We start from the raw sequence: 21,730 nt of genomic DNA, 5'->3' as shown, positions 1-21,730 counted from the left end.
GGTTCAAACGAGGAAACATGATTTGCGAGCAGACGTTGCAGCCACCTCAGCCTAAATTCGTCAATATAGTAGGGAGCAAAAGATCAAATGTTGATCCACTGTCAGACGGCATGTGAACTAAGTCTTTTCATGGGAAAATGAAAGCAGAGTCGAATTGTATTTAGGAAAATCGGCGCAGTAGGTATGTTTGAGATGTCTCCCCGTCTTCTACCTCGAACGCCCAACTCGAGTGAACCCTGGGAAGCCAGTTGCTCAACTCAGACACGATGAAGTTGAAAGTTCTTTCCCTGGCGCTGCTAGCCAATCATGTTTCGGCTCAACCACCAATCAATCGTATGCCGATGTTGCGATTCGAGTGCTCGCAGCTGGTCATCGAAAGGCTCGACCCCCTCGTGAACCCAGGCATGATCCCATCGCCTCACGTACACCAAATCGTAGGTGAGTCATCGCGAGAGATTATCACACCGACAAAGATGGTTCTTCTTCAAGAAGTAAGACCCGCTTTGAGGCACATATCATTGATACTGACTTCGCTTTCGTGGGCCAGGGGGTAATTCTTTCAACGCCTCTATGGATCCAGTCACGCACGACCTTCCTTCGGCCTCAACTTGCACCAGCTGCACATTCTCAGAGGACTTCTCCAATTATTGGACTGCGGTCCTCTACTTCCGAGCCCGCAATGGGACGTACAAACGCGTGCCTCAATACCCAAGCGAAGGGCTGACCGGGGACGGCGGCATCACGATCTATTACATCGCATCGCCAGACGCGTCCGTAAACGTCACCGCGTTCCGGCCCGGCTTCCGTATGCTTGTCGGCGACGCCGCGGCGGATTCTCCGACCGCAGAACCCAAGGTGTGCCACAGATGCATGCCCAAGTCGGGCGACAACCGCTGGCTGAACTGTGCATCGCCCGACAACCAGACCCTGCCCACCGGGTTCTGTGTCGGCGGTATCCGATCCGTCATCACCTTCCCGTCGTGCTGGGACGGGAAGAACCTGGACAGCGCAGACCACATGAGCCACATTGCCTACCAGATCCCAGACCCTTCGCACAACGGAGTCGGCGCTGAGGGCGTCTGCCCGTCATCCCACCCCGTCAAGATCCCCCAGGTCATGTACGAGGTTATGTGGGACACGCGGCCCTTCAATGACAAGAACCTGTGGCCTGAGGATGGGTCACAGCCATTCGTCTGGAGCACTGGTGACAAGCAAGTTTCTCTCTAGGATTGATGACTGCCGGGATGACCCCATTGCTAACTCATGTACTCTCAGGCACGGCTATTCGCAGCATGGTGACTACGTCTTCGGCTGGAAGGATGATTCCCTCCAGCGTGCAATGGACCTCCGGTGTGACGGCGACGTCTGCAGCGGGTTGGCAAGACAAGACCCAGCAGAAGCGATGAAGTGCACCAAGGCACGGGTCACTGATGAGGATATTGATGGCTGTAAGCCTACGCGTCGGGACCAGATCCAGCGTGCCATGCTAACCACTGTTCAGGGCTTACCGAAATCCCGGGTGTTTGAAGTTTCCATGTCTGCTTAGGACCATTGAATCTCAGAGAAGGACAGTCATTCGCTAATATAGGTTACGAGCTCCAGCTCGGTCGTAATTAAATTGAAATGAATCCTCCGGTCAGGGGGCGCGAAATGACGTTTAGTGTCAATTTCTGTCTAAAACCTCTTGTGCTCGGAGTTACGACTGGTTTCACATAATGAGAAAGTACAAGACTTTAAATACTGCTTCCGCTGAATGAGTGACAAGAATGGGCGAATATATACAGCTCCACGACTCTTGCGATATGCACCACCATTCGCTCCTCATCAAAGACCGCTGACATGATGAAACACACCGCTCATCCCTTGCAGACCTTCTTCAAAAGTTATGGTCTCGCACCTAGCAATACCGCCCCCCAATGCGAGGGAGTTTTGCAAGCCCTCAGGCAAGTCTTAGCGCCTCCACTGCCATCTTAGAAGCTGAGCTTCTGGCCAGCGTTAGCAACGACGCTGCTCTTGACGTTGCCGGAGCCGAGCTTGGAGTACGAGTATGGGACGCTCTTGAGGGTTCCGGCGCCGGCCGTGTTGGCGGAGCCTCCGAGGTTCACGTCGTTGACAACAGCATAGCCAACGGTGTCGCTGTCAGCCGAGTAGATAGCCTTGGATCCGCTGTTCTCGAAGACAGATGACTCGACCAGGAGCTGCGCGCCCATGCGGGTGTTGATGCCGGTGCTGACGGAGGAGAAGTAGCTGCTGTATTCGGGGAAACCATGACCTTGGTCAGCCATCTGGTCGCTCACGTAGACTCGTGTTGAGATGGACAGGGAGGAGGGGAGCCTGAGGCGCCTTCACAAATTACTTACTTGAAGATGTGTCCAGTTCCAAATCGGAAAGATGGCGCACGCGAGTTGATGTTGCTCCAGTAGTTGTTGGCATAGGTCACGTGCAAGTGGCCGGTGTCTTCAGCACTGTTGGAGTCGGAGTGACCGACGAGAGAAGCCTTGTACTGTATAGATGTAGCCATTGTAAGCATGATGCAAGGTTTTCGTAATTTTGAGCGAATGTGCACTTCAGTCATTCCAAATACAGGGTATGCGGATACTTACGTGGTCGTGAATATAGGTGTTGGAGATTGTCACCCACTCCGAAGCATGTGTTACATCGATCAGGCCATCGTAGTAGTCCTTGTCATGGTCGAGATCGCTCGAAACGTCAACATGATCCACCCACACGTTGTTGGATGCTTGGATCGTGATGGCATCTCCATTGTCCGCAAGGACCTTCGAAATCTTCAAATTTCGCACAATGACGTTGCTTTGCTTGTTGATGGTCAGGCCGATTCCAGTCAGGGCTGCCGTCGTTCGACGGTTAGTCATGCCACCGAACCTTTGCTTTCCAGTATGCACTGGCAGGGGCTACACGTACAGCTACCAGACTTTCCAATGATGGACTTGTTCGAGGTGACCTTGACCTTGGCGGATCCTGAGATGGCTCCGCTGACGACGACGATAGCCGCGCTGCTGGAACCGACAGCTGCCGTGAACTGGGCCAGTGTGGACACAGTAGTGGTGGTTCCACCGCGGCCTCCAGTAGTCCTTGAAAAGAAAACACGTCAGGCTTCACCAACAACTGCAATCACCGCGAAGGAATACACGTACCCTCCATTCTGAGTGGCGTATCCGACATCCGCCGCGTCAGTAATTGCAGCCCTCTTCTCAATGCTGCGTGGGTCTACAATGGCGTCATCATGGACAGTGGGAGTAGGCGAGGCTGAGACGCAAGACGCCAGAAAAGCCAAGGTGGACAGGATCAGAGTCTGCTTCATCTTTGCTGTTGCGGGAAAAGAGTTCTGATGTTGAAAAGAATGTTCAGCAGGAGATGGCCAGTTTACTAGTCTGAGGGTTACTAGATATCCTGAAGTCTATCGGTCATGGAAGGCATATCCCTGGCTCTTATATATTCCCTGTGAAGTCCTCTCGCTGACATTCTTGGCCAGCCTGGCTCGCAAGTACACAAGCGCCGTAATCAAGATGATGTCTGCTTCGCAGCCCATTTCGCGAACTGGCGGGCGTCAATCTTGCACGAATAAGAAGATCTTCCAGGGGTGGCTTTCATTGCCGCCTTCTAACGAGGCGAGCACGACAGCACCAGCAGTGATCATCTGCAGCCGCGGAACCTCCTCAGCTGGACGCGTCGACTACAACAGGGCCTGCCGACTTGGGTAGCAGCGCCTCACTGAAGTTGCTGGAGGCGAGGCCCACACTTTGACGGCCTGTTACATTCCGAGGTTCGGTGGGTGGGCGGGGTGGAAATTCGAGATGTCAGCTTGATGTTATGGGAAGGTTGTACTGACAACACCCAGGAAACCCCGGAAAAGGGGACCACTTGGACGGAATCCGGCACCACTGCTCGGCCATTGAGAGGCCAATTGGTCATGCGCAAAATCTAGCCCATCTGGCTCGGCTGCAACGGTATGCGGGTTGAATGAATCCAGGTGACTGAGAGCCTGTTGTGCAAGTCTTGGCATACTTCTAGAGCCGGGTCCCCATGCCAATATAGACATCAAGCATTGAAGATGAAACATGGTGGCTACCTTGTCATACCACCTCTAATTCCCATGATGGATGTTCTTTGTTTTTCTTCCCAAGACTCGGATACTAGATCAGAAGCCTCTGAGAGTTGATAATATTCAAATGTTGAAATTTCGTTGACAAATGCCACATGTGCCCACATGTGCATTTCGCAGTGGACAATAGAATATTGGCGAAGTTCTGGGAGTGGCTTCTCTCAACATCACCGGCAGTCAAGACAGTATGCAGGGCGAAAATCAAATGATCAAGGTCCCTTGACATGGATCTTTTCTGACGGTACTATCACAAGTACCTAGGTAGCGATTCAAAGTTAGAACTATGCTTATTGAACAAGCGGAGGCTGCATGCCGACGGGTTCGATTGCGGGGAAGAATGCGAAGATGTCGTTGGAGGAGAATTTGTCCACCGTTTATTGCTGGCACACTAGCCGTCGATTTGCAGTGGCTAACATGTTCGTCCTAGCGATGGCACCTAATAACTAGCAGATCTGACACGATCACAGATGATACCACACCACGCGGCCCGATGCCCTCAAGGGCGTCAGAAATCCGGTTACCTAGATATTGGTTCCTGGTGGCGTACACATTTCAGGGCTCTACGATATTGGGCGTCGGTGACGTTCTACTTGACCCTGCAGGTGGCCTTCGATCAAGCCGTTTGCAGAAGTGCATTGTCACGAGTCTCACGATATTCGCCCAGAAAGATCATTCGTGTCGCAGATTCAAATGTTCCTTGATGTATGCACTAGGAGTAGCAACAAGCCAGCCTTGGAGTATACCTAGGTAGGGCTCCAGGGGCCCATGAGAACAGCATGTCTTGAACACACCGAGCTGCGAGCCGCTTATTTTGCGAGCTCTGCGGTCCTATGAACACGATAGGGCAGACTTCGAGTAACACCTAGATTCTAGACCCTCGCTGCACAGGTGGTCTATTGGAGAGACGCAGGTGTAGGCAATAGCTTGAACTGGACTGTGCACATGTGCACGATGACGACCTCGCGACTTGATGTCACATCTCCTGAACCCGAAGTCAGCGGATCCCGTGCTGGATATGACATGGCGCAGTGGGCGTTGAGCCTTGAGCATTGGCTCTTCCCCAGCTCTTGCCGCCGGCCTACCTCCCGAGGCCTTGCCCACGGCGATGCCACCCAAGTACGGTTGGCTACATTCTCCAACAGCCTCCCGACTGTTGGTTCCTACAAGTTTCAGAGCAGCCTGCCCTGGACCATTCGCTGGTCAAACTTTGGTCCTTACCCTTACCGGGAGAAAACCTGCACAGCTCATGGGATAAACAGCTGCTTCGATATGTATAAAAAACAGTCAGCTCGCCGCAGATTTCAGTCACTTCATCCTACATCCTACTGCAAGGTCACATGACATGGCTGACATACCGCCCAGGAATTCGACAGCGAGTTAAAGAGTTCAAAGGTCGAGTCAGAAAATAATTTGAAAGGAGGATGGCTGAGTCGCCGGGCTTATCCATGAGAGCCCTACGAGTCTGACTCCAATTCTCGGGGCGAACGAACCCTGGCTTCTGACCAATCCTCCTCGGGTCCGTGGCGGCTGACCTTTTGGTGCTCATGCTTGGGTCATAGGGCTGAGCGCAGGTCACCCCGCGGCTGCTCGGCCCCAAAGGAGTCTCATACAGACTGTTGGCAGATTCCTCGACACATTTGTTACACTTTGGCTGTACGGGTCCCAAAGGAATTGTGGGTCTTTCTGGGCAATCTGGGGGTTGTTGGCACCTCCGGGCGGGTTTGAAGGGCCTGTTGTGGTCGACCAAGTGGACGAAACGGGTCGCTGCAGTGGTGGCTGTGCCCGCGCCAACCGTTAGTTGGACCACCAAAGGTTAATTAGACCACTGTAGCCGCCTAGCCTAACCATCAGCAGGCAGTCAGCCAGGCTTTCTCTTCACGGTGTAATAAAGACAGACGTGAATACTTAAGAAATTCTGAGCCCCCAAATGAAGATTCCGTTCACGATGGCCATCAAACGACATCTCCTGCAAAGAGTAAACATTGCTCGCGACTTACAACTAGTCACTGGTTGACCAGTGCCACAATTATCCAGTCCGCACGATTCCGACCAACCTACATCACCGGCAGCATCCAAAACCTCTACATCTATACTACAGTCTGCTGGAGACAATGCCCAACCAACAGCATCGTCAGGGATCTGGTCAGCTGAACAAGTCGACACAGGTCGTGAGAACGGCGACCACCTCATCGAACAACGAAACACAAAAGGCCATCATAATATGTGGTTTTGCCGCGATCGGGAAGTCCACCTTCTTGGGAAGCGGGTCTTACAACGGATATACGGTGGATGACCTCGACTCGAGTGGATTCTCAAAAGAGCCGGAATGGCCAAAAAATTATCTCGACGAGATCAAAAAGAAGCGTTACCAGAAGACCATTCTCATGATATCAACACACAAGGCAGTCTACACTCAACTTCTAAAAGAGGGCGTCGACCTCATCCTGGTTTATCCCAAGCGGGAACTCAGATCAGAATGGGAGGCGAGAATAAAGGGGCGCGAAAACCGCCTTACGAAGAAGCCCTCCGTTAGTATGTGGGATGGTGTGGGCCCCAACTGGGACAAATGGATCAATGAGTATGAGCAGCAGAAGTGCCCGCGGTACGAAATGTCTCAAGGTAAATATCTCGAAGACGTGGCGAGCAATATTATACAGCGTTTCAGACAGGCTCAAGGAGCTCAAAATGAAAGGCGTCCGACAAAGTGATGGAATGAAGATGATTGATGGGCGCGTCTTCACATGGCATGGCGTTGGGGATTGCACGAGGTTTTATGACAAGAGTAGACCAGATAGCTTCACAGCGACGACAGTTCGAGGTGACAAATCAAAACATCTAGTTTTCTACTCCTACAAAATAGCTGGGAGTGCGTGTGGTCTTTGAGCGTCTCGTAAGTGTCTCTTAGAGGATCAGACAGACGTACGAGGGAGGAACAAAATTCAAACCGAAATACTATACAGAAGCCATGGCTGCTTTTATTCAACTCGCTATGCAGCCGTTCTCGAAAACTCATCTGCAGTGGACTGTGTGTTCACATTTTTGGTATTCATCTCAGATCAGTCAGGTCCTCGAAAATTCTACTCCTCTTCAGGTCCGGTCCCTTCCATTCCCGCTTCAATTGTTCGGCAACAACCAGGCTTCAATCTAATGCGACACTGTTCCTCGCTTTAGTCAACGGATCTCAAAGCCGTAACCCACTGCTAGTAGCAAGCACCGACTCCACCATGTATCTCAAGCTTAGGCCTGGGCCAGAAGGACTTCGGTGCCCAGCTTATGGGTCCCAGTGAACTTCGAGGAATGACAGGTTCGAGTCGACGTTCTCAAGTACTCGATGAAGGACGAATCGCTTATCTGCAGCTGTGAGAAGCGCTTTCCACTCGTCCAGATGTCTGTCGTAGCTGTTGAAGTAGAATTTCAACGCCATGTCAACCGACCTTGAGGTTTTGTCAGTCAGCATAAGAGTTTGGAGGCTGCATGGCTTAGTTACATACCTCAGAAGCCGCTCTCTCCACAATGGGCCGTCACTGTCCGGCCCTGGCAGGATGGCGTCTTGAATGAGGATCTTTGCTCCGGGCCGGAGGGCCGGAATCTGAGCTCGCAGGATCTTGACGGCGTGCCCATCGCCCCAAGAGCGGAGGATCATTCGGAAGAAATAGACGTCTGCCTTCTCCGTCTGAGTATCAAAGAGTTCGTGTGGCATGAACTGGACGCGCTCCCTCAACGAGTCGGGGACGGCCGAGCTGGCGCCTTCGATAACCGGGGGCGAGTCCTGGACAAGCAGCTTGATGTTCTCAAACTGGCCTGCTAGGTCTATTGCGACTGATCCTCGTTGCCCACCCACATTCACGACGTAGGCATCTCCGAGGGAAGCCCAATCGTAGGACTTGGCAACAAAGGCGTCTCCGCAACCCGGAACGTGATCTAGGGACTTCATCCCGCCGGCGAAACGCATCGCCGCATCGGGGTCTGAGCCAAGGACTTCGTAGACCGACTTACCCCCATTCGCAAGGGCGTAGGCCTGGGTTTATTAGTCCAGAGAGCAGGTTGAGTTTGGGGTGTTCTGTGGTGGCGTGGATCAGACATTGAACACGGCGTGGACTCACAGTCTCATTAGCCTCTTCGGAGTGCGGCCACTTCTCTATCGCTTCTCCAACCTGGTGGGGTGGTCAGTGTCAGAATAAGGTTCTCCATGCTTTGCGGAAACCGGGGCCGTACTCTTGGAATAGCTGGCCAGGTGTCGTGGCTTTCAAATGCGACCCAGGCTCCTATATATGGAATGGCTAGGAACTTGGAGGTCTTGGTATGTGCCACCACATCTGGTTCAGGTTCGGTAAGAATACGCATAGAGATTGCGTATCGAAGCAGGCGTCTGATGAGCCTCTTGTCGAGGTTTGTCTTCTTGGCAATCTCGTCAAAGGAGGCCTGGCCGCCAGGGGGGATCATCTCCAGAATCTTGAAGCGAACAATCGAGTCGATGCTGACGACATTCGCGACCTGGACGACATTAGTTCCTGGGCATCGAGCTGGAGCTGATGGGTCGTTACCCCGGCAAACTTGTAGATCAGCATCAGAGGTTCCAAGAGAACCTCGTGGAGCTCAGCAGTTGCGTCCAACACATCGTCACGAAGGTGGTGGACATCGGAAGGGAGGGCTGGAGGGCTATCCTCGGCAAAGGATGGAGATTCGATCCCCTGAGCTGACAGGCACGCCTGTAGCTCTGAGACCGAGGTGCTTATCTTTGCAGCGAGTTCGATGATTCGGGGGGTTGCGCCGGCTGGTGCCATTCTGGTCGAGAAGCACGATGGCGAAATGTTCAGGCGTAGGTGGTCGTGGTAGATGAGGTGCAGTATCTGATTTCGCAGAGGTCAGATTGATCAGGATTGGGGTAGGTACTTAAGTAGGTAGGAAGGACTGTTGGCAGTCCGGAGATGGACAGCCAAGAGCCAACAGCCAACAGCCAACAGCCAACATAATGGAGCGGCATTTACGGCATCCGTGTGTATCTTACACAGTACCTACCTCACCTGAGCTGCACGTCGCCTGTACCGTCCCCAAGAGCGTCAGAAGCGTTGGTCTCCAAACTTGGAAGCAAGGGAGCACATTCGCTTCCGCCTCACCTTCCTCTCATCAGCCAGACTACCGATAGACAGGACTACGAGGTTGCAATATTGAAAGCTAGCTGCCAGGGCGAACTGCATAGTGACCAGTTGACCTGCCAGCCTGCCTTACCTGCTTACAAACAGCTCACATGGAGGGGGAGGGGGAGGGGCAGGGGCAGGTAGGCACAGAATCAAGAGTAATACCATCTCATCGTTTTACAATGCGTAGACACCTATTATTAGGCTCACTCCATTCTAACATTGTTTCAGGAACTGGGATTTGGGCAAACTGTCGTAAAAATTGAGTATGTTTTGCGTCGTAAACGGGGGTTTGACTCTCCCGATCTTCATATATGTACTGGGAGCCTAAGGACCAAACACCCAGCCTACTGATCCCATAGGAGAGAAAAGTCGGCTCTGGTAATCACAGTCTCTCTGCCGCTCTGACCTGCGTCTACCTGTAAGCAGTGCAAGTTCTTGGCCTGCCATCCAGTCCGTGAGGTTGGTAATACTTGAGATGATAGCATGAACTAACACCTCTGTAAGTGTATTACAAAGGTATAGGAATGTTTACTGTGTTTCATTTTGCAAATCTCCTTTTCCTGTTGACGCGGACGAGGGACATTCGGATAAATGCCCACTTTCTGGCAACGGCCAAGGCTCCGTGCATCTCAATGAGCACCCAGCTCAAACTTGATAACTGGCTCCGGTATTATTTCGTATTTATACATCCACCTGGAGGTTTGTCTAAATTTGCTGCAAGAACGATCTATTGCGCGAAGAGTGGTGCCCCACGTCGGCGTCAACTGGATCATCTTCTACACGTCAGCGAAGTCTTGCATTTATGTGATCATCTTGTACGAGACCGAGACCAAGCGAGACTTAAGAGCGCCGGGAGATTGATTTACAGATGGGCTGCTTCCACGGTCTCGAGTAGGAATATGTGCGGAGACTCGGTGTATTTGCTTTTTGCCGCATCATCGAAGCCCGCGGAGTGTGTCACACTTCACCTCTAATACAACTCTTTCCTTTTGATACAGGTCCTCCCTCGCCTTGTTAGATTTCTAAAAAATCGCCTGGCCTTGTGCTTGGAATGAGGCAGACGGTGTGGAATGCTGTTCTGTGCAAGGTTGAGGGCGCAACCCGAGCAATGGGTGAACAACAGGCACCCCATTCAAGCGAGGACGCGTGCCTCGCACAGACCGCAACCTTTTTCCTCAGAGAAGAAAAAGTCGGAATATTGGGCTGATGCGGCTTCGGCCACACTGTATTTTTCCTTTACACTATATAACCACTCGTTTCTTCCCTCTAAAGCTCATATATAAAGTCTTCAACAGCTTTATATATATTCTTATAATCCTTTTAAAAAGGAATTTTAAATCCACTTTTTTTTTTATTTTTATTATACTTTTTTATATTATTAAAGAGTTAATAATTATTAATAATAAAAATATAGACTTAAAGGAAGATAAGCTTATTATACCCTCCCTTTATCTTTTTATAAATTACTTTTAAAACTCTTTTTAAAAGTTTTAATACTTTATTATAAAAGTCTTAAAGATAATATATTATAAATTATTTCTTTATCTTAAATTCTTTTAAAGTTAATAATTATATATTTAAATAAAGATTATAATATTTATTTAATAAAAGTTTTATTAATATATATATATATATATATTTAAAGGAATAATTTTAATTAAGTTTTTAATATAATTTATTTATATAATAACTATTTTAAAACTTAATCTTATTATATAACTCCTTTATAATATTTAAGTTAATATTATTATTAAAATAATACCTTTTAACTTTATTTATATATTATAAAATTAAAATTATAAATATTTATTATATTATAATTATTATTAATAATATTATATTCTTTTTAAATATTAAGTTTTAAGTATTTACTACTATATAAAGGCGTTATATATATCCTTAAATATATATAGAATAGAAGTAAAACTATATTAGGTTGATATATATAGGTATAAATGTAGTGTTTGGCTGGACTTCCTGTCTTGCCAGGCTTGCTTCCAAGGTTGGTGGCATAAACCCGCGCAGCTTCATCATTGCCGCCGGAGCTCTGATGGCAGCCTCATTGAATGCAGTCAGGAATCTTATAAAGGCTCATGGGCAAGTAGAACCATCTTTCTGCAGACCATTAGCCCCACTGCAAAGGTTGTTGTGCGCAACTCCTAACTACAAAACGTGCCACTCTAAATATCAGGAGTGCTGCTTTCCGAGGTGCAGCGCCCTGGGGGAAGAAGACCAGCTCTATGCAGTGCCGCTCATGTGAATAGGAATTTTTGTCCAGAGGTCGGCATGGATATTTATCAAAGACTGCAGTCGGTTTTCCAAATTTCTGTGGTGTGCTTAAGTCAGTCTGTCCTATGTACTGGCGCGTTGTATGCAGATAAAGAACAAAACCCTCCATAACCGGTAACTAAATCCAGAGTTGCCAGATCTTTTTTTTTTTTTAAGAAATCCCAGCGAAGCAATAGAAACAAACATCAAAGTGCGTTCTTCAGGCGGCGAGGGCAGACCACCCCGCCGACCACCATGAGAATCCTCTCAAAGTCCAACAACTCATGCCGTGGATCCGGAGGGCCACGACCCAACTAATCTGCATACGCGCCCTGTGTAGATACGCGACATCATGGTCAAAACAGACTGGATAAAAGAGAACAAGGGCTCGGTCGAAAAGCAAGCTGGTGCCCAGGACAGAGTGACCGCGACCGGAGAGGTTTCAACGATAATTACACTTTCGCCCTGCCCACTCGTTCCCTCACATCATCACATATTAGGCAACGGCGCCAAGACCGCTTGATGAGAGCCTAAAAACACGCCTCACAGATCGCCTACCTAGTGTACACAGCAGGCCGGCCTGCCCCAGACGAAGGACTTGTCGCTGGCCAGGGCATCCTTCTACTGCCCGTTCAGGGCAGGACGTTGGCACACATCAATACTGCGTGTGGGGGCTGGTGGAGTTGAGCCCGTGGGGAGGGGAAACCCCCCAAAGACACCTGCTACCGGCCCAGGAGGAGCCAGCGCCGGGATTGCACGACGAACACAGTCACAGTACACGCCGAGACGGAGGCAGACGGATGCACGGCAGCGAGAGTTATTTTCCATCTACACTACAGACGCAAGCACCGGGGGGGGGGGCGTCAAGCATGTTGCTCCTCCGACCAACTGTGCAGGGGACGTTGGAAACAGCGCCCGGCCAGCTGGCCCACAGCTGCCGGTGACGAGTGGCCAGGCTCGATGGAGGAAGAAGGCCAGCCAGCAAAGGCCAGGCAAAACCGGAAGCCGGAACGACGAGATACCGCCATGAGCTCCCCATCCTCCTCGGCACTTTCTTACTGTGTAGACTGGACTAGATACTCAAGTACACTAGTTTTAGCTTTGCTAGTCAGGCACGCGCACGTTACGACAGGTCAACACGGGAAGCGGCCAGACGCGCCTGGGCAGAGGGGGGGCAAAAAGGCAAAGGGCGCTGGTGCCGCATGAACGGTGAGAATTGAGTTTGATAAGGCGGGTACGAGGCTAGGCGGTCGTGGTGATGGTGCCACCAGGGCCCTTCGGTGCGCAAGGGCCGGGCAGCAGCAAGCACATTGAGTTCCTCTTGGCAGCGGGCGGGCAGACACAAGCCTCCCGCTGCGCGACCGCCGACCGGTGGTGCGAGGTTTTTTTTCTCCTAGGACGTAGTCATGAACCCTGGTGATGACCGAGGGGTTCGAGGGGGGCCCCGACGCGTGGTGATGGTGCGTATGCAGTTGTGGCCACCCCCACCCCCCGGGCGCGCGGGTGCTACTGTACCAGACTCGGGTATGGTGCCATGATGGATGGACATGGGGATATGCGACAAACACCCTATCACGTGCTCTGCGAAATGCGAGAGATTTCAATGTTTTGATCTCTTTCCGTCGAGGTGCTCTGCCTTTGCTCTCCAGAGTGCGATTTATTCGGTGGCCAGTACAGTAATCAGTGATCGCCCAGGAGCTTTTTTTCATATTCCTAGGATCACGATGTGCACGAATGTGCAGGATGTGCAGGAGACCGGAAGCTATGGAGCTGATCGGCACTCTCGATCTCTGCTGCGCCATGTGAGAGGGTCCCGGAGAGGGGTCTTTGAGAGGAGTCTCAAGGAGGAGTCTCAAGGAGGAGCCGTTGCTGTGCATTGCATGCATGCATTGCGGGCGCACGCACGCTCGGCAGGGCTGGGGGAGCCCACTGTTGATGGGGCCTGATTCACCGGGAGTGATGTCGGACCGTGGAAACCCACGGGCTGACAGGCTGGGGACCCTTTCGTCGAAGAAAAATTGAGAGACAGGCCTGGCGGGCTGAACTGACTGGCTGGCTGACTGACTGACTGGGGAGTCGACTGACTTACAAACTGGGGACCCAGCCCAGGAGAGAGCGAAGTGAACAGTACAGTACTTTACTGTTAGAGACAGGCAGAGGCAGAGGCGGCGGCGGCGGTAGTAATTTCGGCGATGTTGGAGCGAGCGGTTTGATTGGCGGGGCCGGGGAAATAAGCTGACCTCCTTTTCACAGCGACAGTTGGGCGCCGGCGCATGGCGGATGGGTGGGAGAGAGAGGTAGGGGTTAGGACTCAGGAGGGGGAGGAGCAGAGGAGTTGAGAGGCCAGGCGAGGCGCGGCGGCCGGCGCCAAAGTAGCTGATATCACCGGTAATTTCGGGAGTCCTTTCGGTACTGACGAGGTCTCCCGATCCATGATTCCAGGAGGGTGGAAGCGAGATTTTCTGGACGGGTGACGGGCGACGGGCTGGCCAGCACAAGAATTCTGGTAGAGAGAAGAGACTGCCGTGGAGTCGGATTGAGCACGGATGGAGGGCTGGCCATGACGTTTGAGGTGGCTTTCACCAGGGCAACCTCGAGGCTCGAGGCTCGGGGCTCAGCAGCATTTCTTCGAGTGCCCGCAGTCCGAAGTTTGGTGGGATTATTAGACGCCCAAAGCAGGCTAGCAGAGATTGTTCGTGAGGCATGCCCATCTGGTCTGCTGGTGTTGTGACCCCAATCCCGGACAGTTGTGCCTTGGACCTGGACCTGGGCCTGGGCCTGGGACCTGGGCAGCTGGGCAGCTGGTCCCTGCCGGTAGACTGCCAACGCAGCAGTGTCAAAGCCTAATTTCATCATGAATTCCATCATAGGTATCATCCGTGCTGCCGTGCAGGATCCAGGCACAATGCACGGCTGGGTCTGGGCGGCCGTTGCTTGTCTAACGCTGGCAGCCACTCCCGCCGACGGCGTCGTCGAGAGGGCTGCCGATGACCGAAGAAAGAAACAAATCAGTCTGGACCTGGACCAGGCCACAGCCAAAAGTTGGGGGCCGATGAGAGCAGGAAATAAGAAGAGAGCTAGGCCCGTCGATGGGCCCCCATCTTGTGTGGGCGGGCGGAGGGTGTTCTGGAACGTCGCTTACTGCAGGCGGTATCCATCTGGGCGGGAAGCTTGATTACCGTTGAATGATGGTGCGTTTTTTACTTCCAGGGGGGCCCGTCGGTGTCAGTCGTCAGTGCTGTTGTGCCTCGTCGATGCATTTCGTATCTCCTTTGCCCAGGCAGGTAGGCAGGAAGTACCGTACTCCGTACCGTTCTGCAGATACGGACCTCGGGATGCTCCTGCAGTACAGTAACATAACGTCACCGTTCGGGCTGGGACGGATAGACTAGAAGGGGGATCCGGCACGGGGGTAACACCGTCCCATCTCCAACTGATCCGCGCCACCCGCGACATCACCGTCTGAACTTTGTTGCTTGCTCGAGGGACTCGAAGGACTTGAGGGATGCCTGGATCGCCGGCACCTTCATGCATGTTGTAATATGGTCAAATTAAACTAGCACTGTAAGCACCCAAATGTCATCCATCAGTGAGCAGTCTAGCATCTAGTGCAGTCTGTCTGGTAGTGCAGGCAAGCAGGCAAGCAGGGCAGGAAAACACAAGTGGGCCCAATCGGCGATGCAGGATTGCAGGACGGATTGCGGGTTTGCAGACAAGAGCAAGAGCACATAGCCTGGCAGCCTGGATGTCCCCGACACACACCTGTGCCTGGCCCGTGCACGCTACTGCACAACACCACACCGTAATTTGGACTGGCCTTGCTGCCAGGCTGCTGGTTCTTGCCTGTCAGCCCGCCTGGGAGGGCAACGGGCTGGACGGGCTTTTTGAGTGGGTCGCCGCTGGCCTTTGGCTCCACTGCTCCACTGCTCCACTGCTCCACCGCTCCATGCCCTCGACTCCCCCTGTGCCTGGTTTTCTGGGTCAGGGCCCAGGTTCTGGGTCTCTTCCAGCAAGGACGGAGCAGGACGGTAATGGACGGGCACTGCACATTCCCCCGTCCTGATCCTGACGTGCGGGTCTTATCTTTTTGGCCTGTTGCTGAAGACAGTGGGGTGGGAAGGAGACAAGCCTGACAAGGAGGAAGAATCAAGTGTGAAGAAGCAAGAAGAGGGGGTTGAAGGAGCCAGGAGAGGAGACAGAAAGGTGACCTAGCTAGTGCACGCCCCCATTACACCGTACCCCCGTACCAACGTACCCCCGTTACCCCCGTACCTGCTACCCCATGCTATGCTGTGCGGCCTTGTGCTGTGTGTTGCTCCTGCTTGTTGTTGCTGCTGCTGCTGCTGCCACCAACGCTGGTTGAATGAGACTTGGGCTGGCTGCTCGACCCATTGATTGATTGATTGATTGATTGATTGATTGATTGATTGATTGATTGAATGATTGATTACCTGCTTATGACATTTCCCATTTCCCTCACGATCTACACCACCACCTCCTCCTTCTCCCCCTCCCCCTCCAGCCTCCAACCTCACCTTACCTCACCCTCGCCTTGCCTCTCTTCTCCCCCTCTACGCACCTCTTTTCACCTCCCTCATCCTTCACGCCAACCTCTTGTCATTCGTTTCCACCCTTTGTCCGTTCTTGGGCCTCTCCTCCTCCAACCATAACCAACCACCCCCCTTCTTCACCTCTTCTTACGGATAGCTCGGAATTGCCAGAGTAATAGTTGTTGTTGTTGCAGTCGTTGTTCACCTCCGCCAAAAATAACATCACCATCAGCGTAAATCTAACCCTAATTCTATTCCGTCCACCTTCCACCTTTTCGTCCTTCTTCTATGATCGCTTAGACGACAACTACAACCACGCTTTATACAACCCACGCTCGCTCGTATCTTTCTCTTCCTTGCTACGATCCGATTAGACGGATGAACAGCACTATTTCCCGACTCATCCAGTCGTCGGCTCTACTTTAGCGCTCGTCTCATCAGGCAATCGCTTGCCCGCTCGCACGCGCACTCCCACGTCAGTCCAGTCGACTCGGCTCGTGAGCCAAACCCTGCACAGATCAGATCGCCGGGGATCGTGAGACACTCAGACTGCCCCAAACACCCGCAATCCCTCCGTGCCACGAGCTAGGGGTCTCAAGTCCAGCCGCATTCCCCTGCGCCTCTTGCGTCTGTCGTCCCATCTTCAACCTTACCGACAACCAGCATTGCAGCCCCCTGCTACCAATTGACCCTCCCCGACTCGATTCCAGTCGGTCAATCCGGTGCTGTGGTAGTCACAAGTCCAAGGAAGGCCTCCACCACGTCAGCGTTTCCTCTAGCGAACCGGCACATCGGAGAGGGCATAGGGCACTATCAACGCCGTTCCCCAGACCTTAAACTCGCAAAACAGCGTGCACATACTCTCCGACCTACCCACGCGACAACTCGTCATTCCTGCTCCTGACCGACGGTATAGATTTATCCTGGGGAAAATCAGGGTCGCAGCCGGCTTGACTCGTCCACTACCGCAGGAAAACATCCGGTTCAGGGGACTTCCTGTTCTCAGTTCCTCGACCTCCAACAGGATCACCACCGATACCTGCAACCTCAACCTCGACATACTCTCTCCCCGGCAAATAATGTCAAGATGATGATATACGAGCGACCCGTTGTTGAAGAGCCTGCCGCTCTGCCTGGCTCTGGCTCGCCTCCCGGCCTGACCACCTCCAAATCCTCCAAGTCGTCCTCCTTCCACTCCTCCTTTTCCGACCGCGACAGCGTCCTCACCGATGTGAGCAACTTCGAGGATATCGGCCTCGAAGACGATGCACCCCATTTTGATCGGGACCTGCAACAGCCCAAGCGCGACCCCAGTCCCTACGACGCCTCCTACGCCTCCGACTTGCGTGCCAAATCCATGACTAGCCTTTCAAAACCACAACAACAGCAGCGGTCTTTGTCCAAGCCGCGTAGCCCTCAAGTGTCACAGCGCGAGATAACGACAAAGAAGAGACGGCCCAGTGCTCCGGCGTTGCAGCCTCACAACCTGAGGACTAATGTCCGCACCACCAACACCAACCAACTGCTCTCCGAGTCATACATCACCTCGCAACCGCGAAGCAACAATGGACGCCCCAACAGCCGACCTTCCGTCCCCGCCTCCAGGGGCAGCCGAACACCTAGCCCTAACATGCGCCAACTTCGACCGAGCCTTTCGATCAAGCCCAGCTCCTCCAGCATGACGCTGAGGCCGCGCAGCAGCTGGCAGTCCACACGCGAGCGCAAGACCGAGGCCGAGCTGGAGCGGGAATGCGACGAGGACGATGGTGACGACATTCCCGAGGGCTTTGTGCTCGACAATGTTCCTTTGTCGCCGCGCCCCCACTCCGAGCGCACAATGAGCCGGCCGACTTCCAAATCGAATTCCCCCGAGCGTTCACCTAAGCCTAGAATCAGGAGCGTCGGCAATGGCACCCCTGCAAGTGGCGGCGAAAGCGGCTCCATTGGTGCACTGCGTTCGCCATCCTGGAAGTCTGAAACCGCCTTGTCTGCGCTCAAGTCTCCTCTGTCCGAAGGCAGCTTGAGCCCTCACCTGACACGCGCCAGCAGCTGGAATGTTTCCATGGCTGCCCTCAACAAGGAAGCTCAAGAGCTCACCGAGAAGCTGGAAGAGCACGCCGAGGAACTCGAGGTCAAGTCACAGAGGTCGAGCACTGGCTCGATACCCAAGCCCCGCCGGGCGAGTACCACCGAGGTCTCGCGGCCAAAGCATAAGTCTGCCCTCGCAGAGCTGCCACCTCTGCGCCGCAGCAACATTATGATCGATCCTCTTCCTATCTCGAAAGAGAAGGAGGCAGTTCTCTCCCGCACACGTCCCTCGTGGCTGCCACCCAAGGACCCCGCCGAGGAACGTCGTCATCTGAAGGAATACCAGAAGATGATGCAAAGGAGCGCCGAGAACGAGCGTCGCAGGGAGGAGCAGAAGAAGGCCATGTCCAAGAACAAAGACACGGCGGCCGATAGCATCATGCAGATCTGGGAACACGAGATCGTCCCACGCTGGAACGATGCTATCCGCGAGCGCCGCACCCGCGAGCTCTGGTGGAGGGGCGTCGCCTCCCGGAGTCGCGGTGTTGTCTGGACCAAGGCGATTGGCAATGATCTCGGTCTCTCCGAGAAGTCGTTCGAGGCCGCCTTGGCCAGGGCCCAGGAGGCCGAGGCCCGTGAGAAGGCCGGCCACGGCAGCCCGGAAGATCACAAGGTGGTGGGCTGGATGCGCACCATCCGCAAGGATGTGGAAGCACAGACCTGGCGGGACCTGAAGATCTTCCAGGCTGGTGGACCCCTGCACCAAGGCCTGCTCGACGTGCTGAGTGCCTATGCCATGTACCGCAGTGATATTGGTTACGTCACTGGTTGCAATGTGAGTGTTTCTCGAAGAAACCGTGGTTACACGAAAATAAAATCCCCCGACCGCTAACACTTGTTCCAGACCATTGCGGCGCTACTTCTGCTTAACCTCCCGAACCCCACCGCGGCCTTCATTGCCCTGGCCAACCTGCTCAACCGCTCTCTCCCACTCAGCTTCTACTCCGATGACCAGGGTGCCAAGTCGTCCGCTTACAACCTCCTGCTCCAAACCCTCGCGACGAAATCGCCGAAGCTTCACGCCCACCTGACAGCTCTACCTGACCACGATGCAGACGTGTATCTGGGAGACATCTTCACCTCGCTCTTCACCGGGCACGTCGCGCTGGACGAGGCATCGCGGTTGTGGGATGTATATGTCTTCGAGGGCGATTCTGTACTTGTCAGGGCCGGCGTCGCAGTCCTTCTGGAGCACGAGATGGCCCTGCTCAGCACCAAGAACATGGACGAGGTCAAGACGGCCATCTGTGGCAAGAAGCAGAAGCTGGTCGGCAAGCCAGGGGACGAAGACCGATGGATGAAGTCGGTCCGCGAGGCCGGAAAGCACAACTCTTAGAGGAGCTCAAGCCCGTCAGCCTGGAGCTGGGATGCATTTACCCGACGATCCACGAAGCCGCAATCATCGTACAAGAGTCATGGTCCCACGACCATCGCAACAACAACAACAATCATCTCCATTTGTGTTTCTTCCTTTGCATAACCGTAATGAGGAACGACTCGACACGGTCTCATCCCTGTTTTATACACAACTTCATATCTTCTTCCAACACCCTATTTTTTAATATCCTAATCCTCGCCCAGCGGGCGATCTGGAGGCGGAGAGGCAGCATGAAAGAGAGCATTTGGCTCGGCGGCGGTTTGGGGATATTTCGAAGCGAATTTTTTAACTAGAGAGAGGTGAAGCAGCATCTACGGAAATCTTTGGGCTCGGTCGTATTGCTTGACGCACAGCATTTTCTTTCTCTCCACAAGCAACATATATGGCGCCTTTGTGTGGCCTTTTGGGAATTCTTTTGTCATTTCACACCCCGAGGTCGTCTCCGCCACTCAAGTGCTGAGCGGACATGGAGACGACGCCAGGAGGAAGTCAGCAAGCATCTTGCGGCCCTTGATCATTTTTTTTGCCTATCAGGGAACCAACCAGCCACGGAGGAGAGCGAGGGAGGAGAGACAGAGACATAACAGGAACACGTACATACTTGTAGTACGGACTCGAAGTCATACCGACCGAGAACGTGCACGCCTGTGTACATGGAACACCAACCAACCCATGCGGTGCGGAGGGGTTTTTGGTGTGAGGGATGTATATGCCGAGCGACGGGAGGTGTAGAAGACCGGTATATACATAAAGAGGGAGGAAGGAAAACCTGCGTGGGGGGCCAAAGCCGAGCGGGGCCCGCGAAAAAAAGGATTTGGTTTATTAGGATCAGGCGAGGGGAACGGGAGAAGGGCCGGGTGGGTGGATCGGGGTTGTATTTATGTCTTTGGGCCCGGTGAGGCGTGGAAATGCCGCCGGGGGCCGGCCTGGAAATATATTCCGTTGGATACCACTTTTGCTGTGTCTGGATGCTTTATATGTGCCTGTGTGACTTGTGTGCTGAACGATTCGTGGTTGTTCTCAGTTGATTCGAAAGAGTTGAAGCTGGAAAGATGACGAACGGACGCAGAGAGCAAGTCACACAAGCCCCGCCAGTGGGCATAGAGAGACAAGTCGTAACTCGAATAGCTGAGTACTTTGCTTGTTCCCTAAAGAAAGCCTGAGTAGGCTTTATTCTTTCGTGCTATGATTGATGTATGTGTAGTCTGTGTTTCCATGGGACAATGCTACCGAGCAATACATCTGTCCCGCAGGCCGGGCGTTGTCGCGCACGTTATTAATACTGGCACAATGTGGTTTCGCTTCTATTCCGTATACGTCCGAGGACATACATGGTGCTTTCATACGGTGGTAAGCGCTCAAGACCCAGCGCTTGAAAAGAACACGCTGTCAATAAAGATAGTCATAATACGGTAGGTGCTTGTGGCCTCAGCCTCGCGACGTGTAGGCAAGGCTAAGGGGCACCGTCTGATATGATGTGTATCATGGGGCACATTCGGACGGGACAGGTAAAACTAACATAAATACATTATTAGGAAATCGTCTTTCACCTTTCAAGCTCATTAAGTAGATAGCGTTGAAAAAATCAATATGTGAATATAATTGTGAGCCTTGGGAGCCTTGTGATGCTCCACAGACGACTCCAGGAGGCTAGTTGAGACCGGCCGCAGACCAGAATCCGTCGACACAAGTAGCCCATCACTAGCCTACGCCAGTTTTGGGCAATCAGTCACGCGGAGAGCGATCTAGTTGCACAAAAGCCTCTTACTTGAATATAAATAGACCTGATGGCTGCAGTCCCGGCTGACTTCTCATCATCCCACATCCACACACACACACTCTCTCTCGAAAAAAAAGACTATCTGAAGAAATCGCAAGATCACACAGGCCCTCGAAGAAGCCCTCGCCACGATACGACTGAAGAGACCACAGCCACAATGCAACCAACTTCTTCAATGGGTGATGAATACGAGATGTACGACCAACTGGTCGCAGGTCTCAGCTACCGACCGCGGACCCCGGCGACGCAAGTGGCTTTCCACGTTATAAACACTATCGTGGCCCAGAAACTAGGCGACGTATCGCAAGCAATTGTGCGCAGTGCTGCCGACGCCGTATTGGAGTACCTAAAGGACGAGGATCTCAAGGACTCTGCCAAAAAGTTGGAAATTGACGATCTTCT

At 52.8% G+C, this 21,730-nt stretch overlaps 5 protein-coding genes across 5 annotated transcripts; 3 read left to right on the top strand and 2 right to left on the bottom strand.

The window, feature by feature from the left end:
- Nucleotides 1-266: 266 nt before the first annotated feature.
- KVR01_013566 (uncharacterized protein) lies at nucleotides 267-1,527 on the top strand (the record flags this gene model as incomplete). Its single annotated transcript, XM_044783448.1, has 4 exons — nucleotides 267-438; nucleotides 548-1,215; nucleotides 1,292-1,448; nucleotides 1,502-1,527. The coding sequence occupies 4 exons, from the start codon at nucleotides 267-269 to the stop codon at nucleotides 1,525-1,527; spliced, it is 1,023 nt and encodes a 340-aa protein (XP_044637494.1).
- A 443-nt stretch (nucleotides 1,528-1,970) lies between these two features.
- Nucleotides 1,971-3,322, bottom strand: KVR01_013514 (uncharacterized protein; the record flags this gene model as incomplete). Its single annotated transcript, XM_044789385.1, has 5 exons — nucleotides 1,971-2,250; nucleotides 2,361-2,503; nucleotides 2,604-2,848; nucleotides 2,923-3,092; nucleotides 3,156-3,322. 5 exons carry the CDS (start codon nucleotides 3,320-3,322, stop codon nucleotides 1,971-1,973), a joined length of 1,005 nt encoding a protein of 334 aa, XP_044637442.1.
- A 2,698-nt stretch (nucleotides 3,323-6,020) lies between these two features.
- On the top strand, nucleotides 6,021-6,812 carry KVR01_013533 (uncharacterized protein; the record flags this gene model as incomplete). Its single annotated transcript, XM_044787294.1, has 2 exons — nucleotides 6,021-6,742; nucleotides 6,781-6,812. Exons 1-2 carry the CDS (start codon nucleotides 6,235-6,237, stop codon nucleotides 6,810-6,812), a joined length of 540 nt encoding a protein of 179 aa, XP_044637461.1. The 5' UTR covers nucleotides 6,021-6,234.
- A 582-nt stretch (nucleotides 6,813-7,394) lies between these two features.
- KVR01_013511 (uncharacterized protein) lies at nucleotides 7,395-8,956 on the bottom strand (the record flags this gene model as incomplete). Its single annotated transcript, XM_044785471.1, has 5 exons — nucleotides 8,668-8,956; nucleotides 8,339-8,617; nucleotides 8,227-8,277; nucleotides 7,615-8,141; nucleotides 7,395-7,557 (listed from the first exon to the last, which is right to left on the bottom strand). Exons 1-5 carry the CDS (start codon nucleotides 8,905-8,907, stop codon nucleotides 7,395-7,397), a joined length of 1,260 nt encoding a protein of 419 aa, XP_044637439.1. The 5' UTR covers nucleotides 8,908-8,956.
- Nucleotides 8,957-16,005: 7,049 nt separating this feature from the next.
- On the top strand, nucleotides 16,006-20,500 carry KVR01_013565 (uncharacterized protein). Its single transcript, XM_044787619.1, has 2 exons — nucleotides 16,006-18,945; nucleotides 19,015-20,500. The coding sequence occupies exons 1-2, from the start codon at nucleotides 17,170-17,172 to the stop codon at nucleotides 19,504-19,506; spliced, it is 2,268 nt and encodes a 755-aa protein (XP_044637493.1). The 5' UTR covers nucleotides 16,006-17,169; the 3' UTR covers nucleotides 19,507-20,500.
- Nucleotides 20,501-21,730: the final 1,230 nt, after the last annotated feature.

This window comes from Diaporthe batatas, assembly GCF_019321695.1.
Source record: "Diaporthe batatas strain CRI 302-4 chromosome Unknown Contig00028, whole genome shotgun sequence".
NCBI lineage: Eukaryota > Fungi > Ascomycota > Sordariomycetes > Diaporthales > Diaporthaceae > Diaporthe > Diaporthe batatas.
The sequence above is the reverse complement of the archived record's forward strand: the minus strand, read 5'-3'. Positions and strand labels throughout refer to the sequence as shown.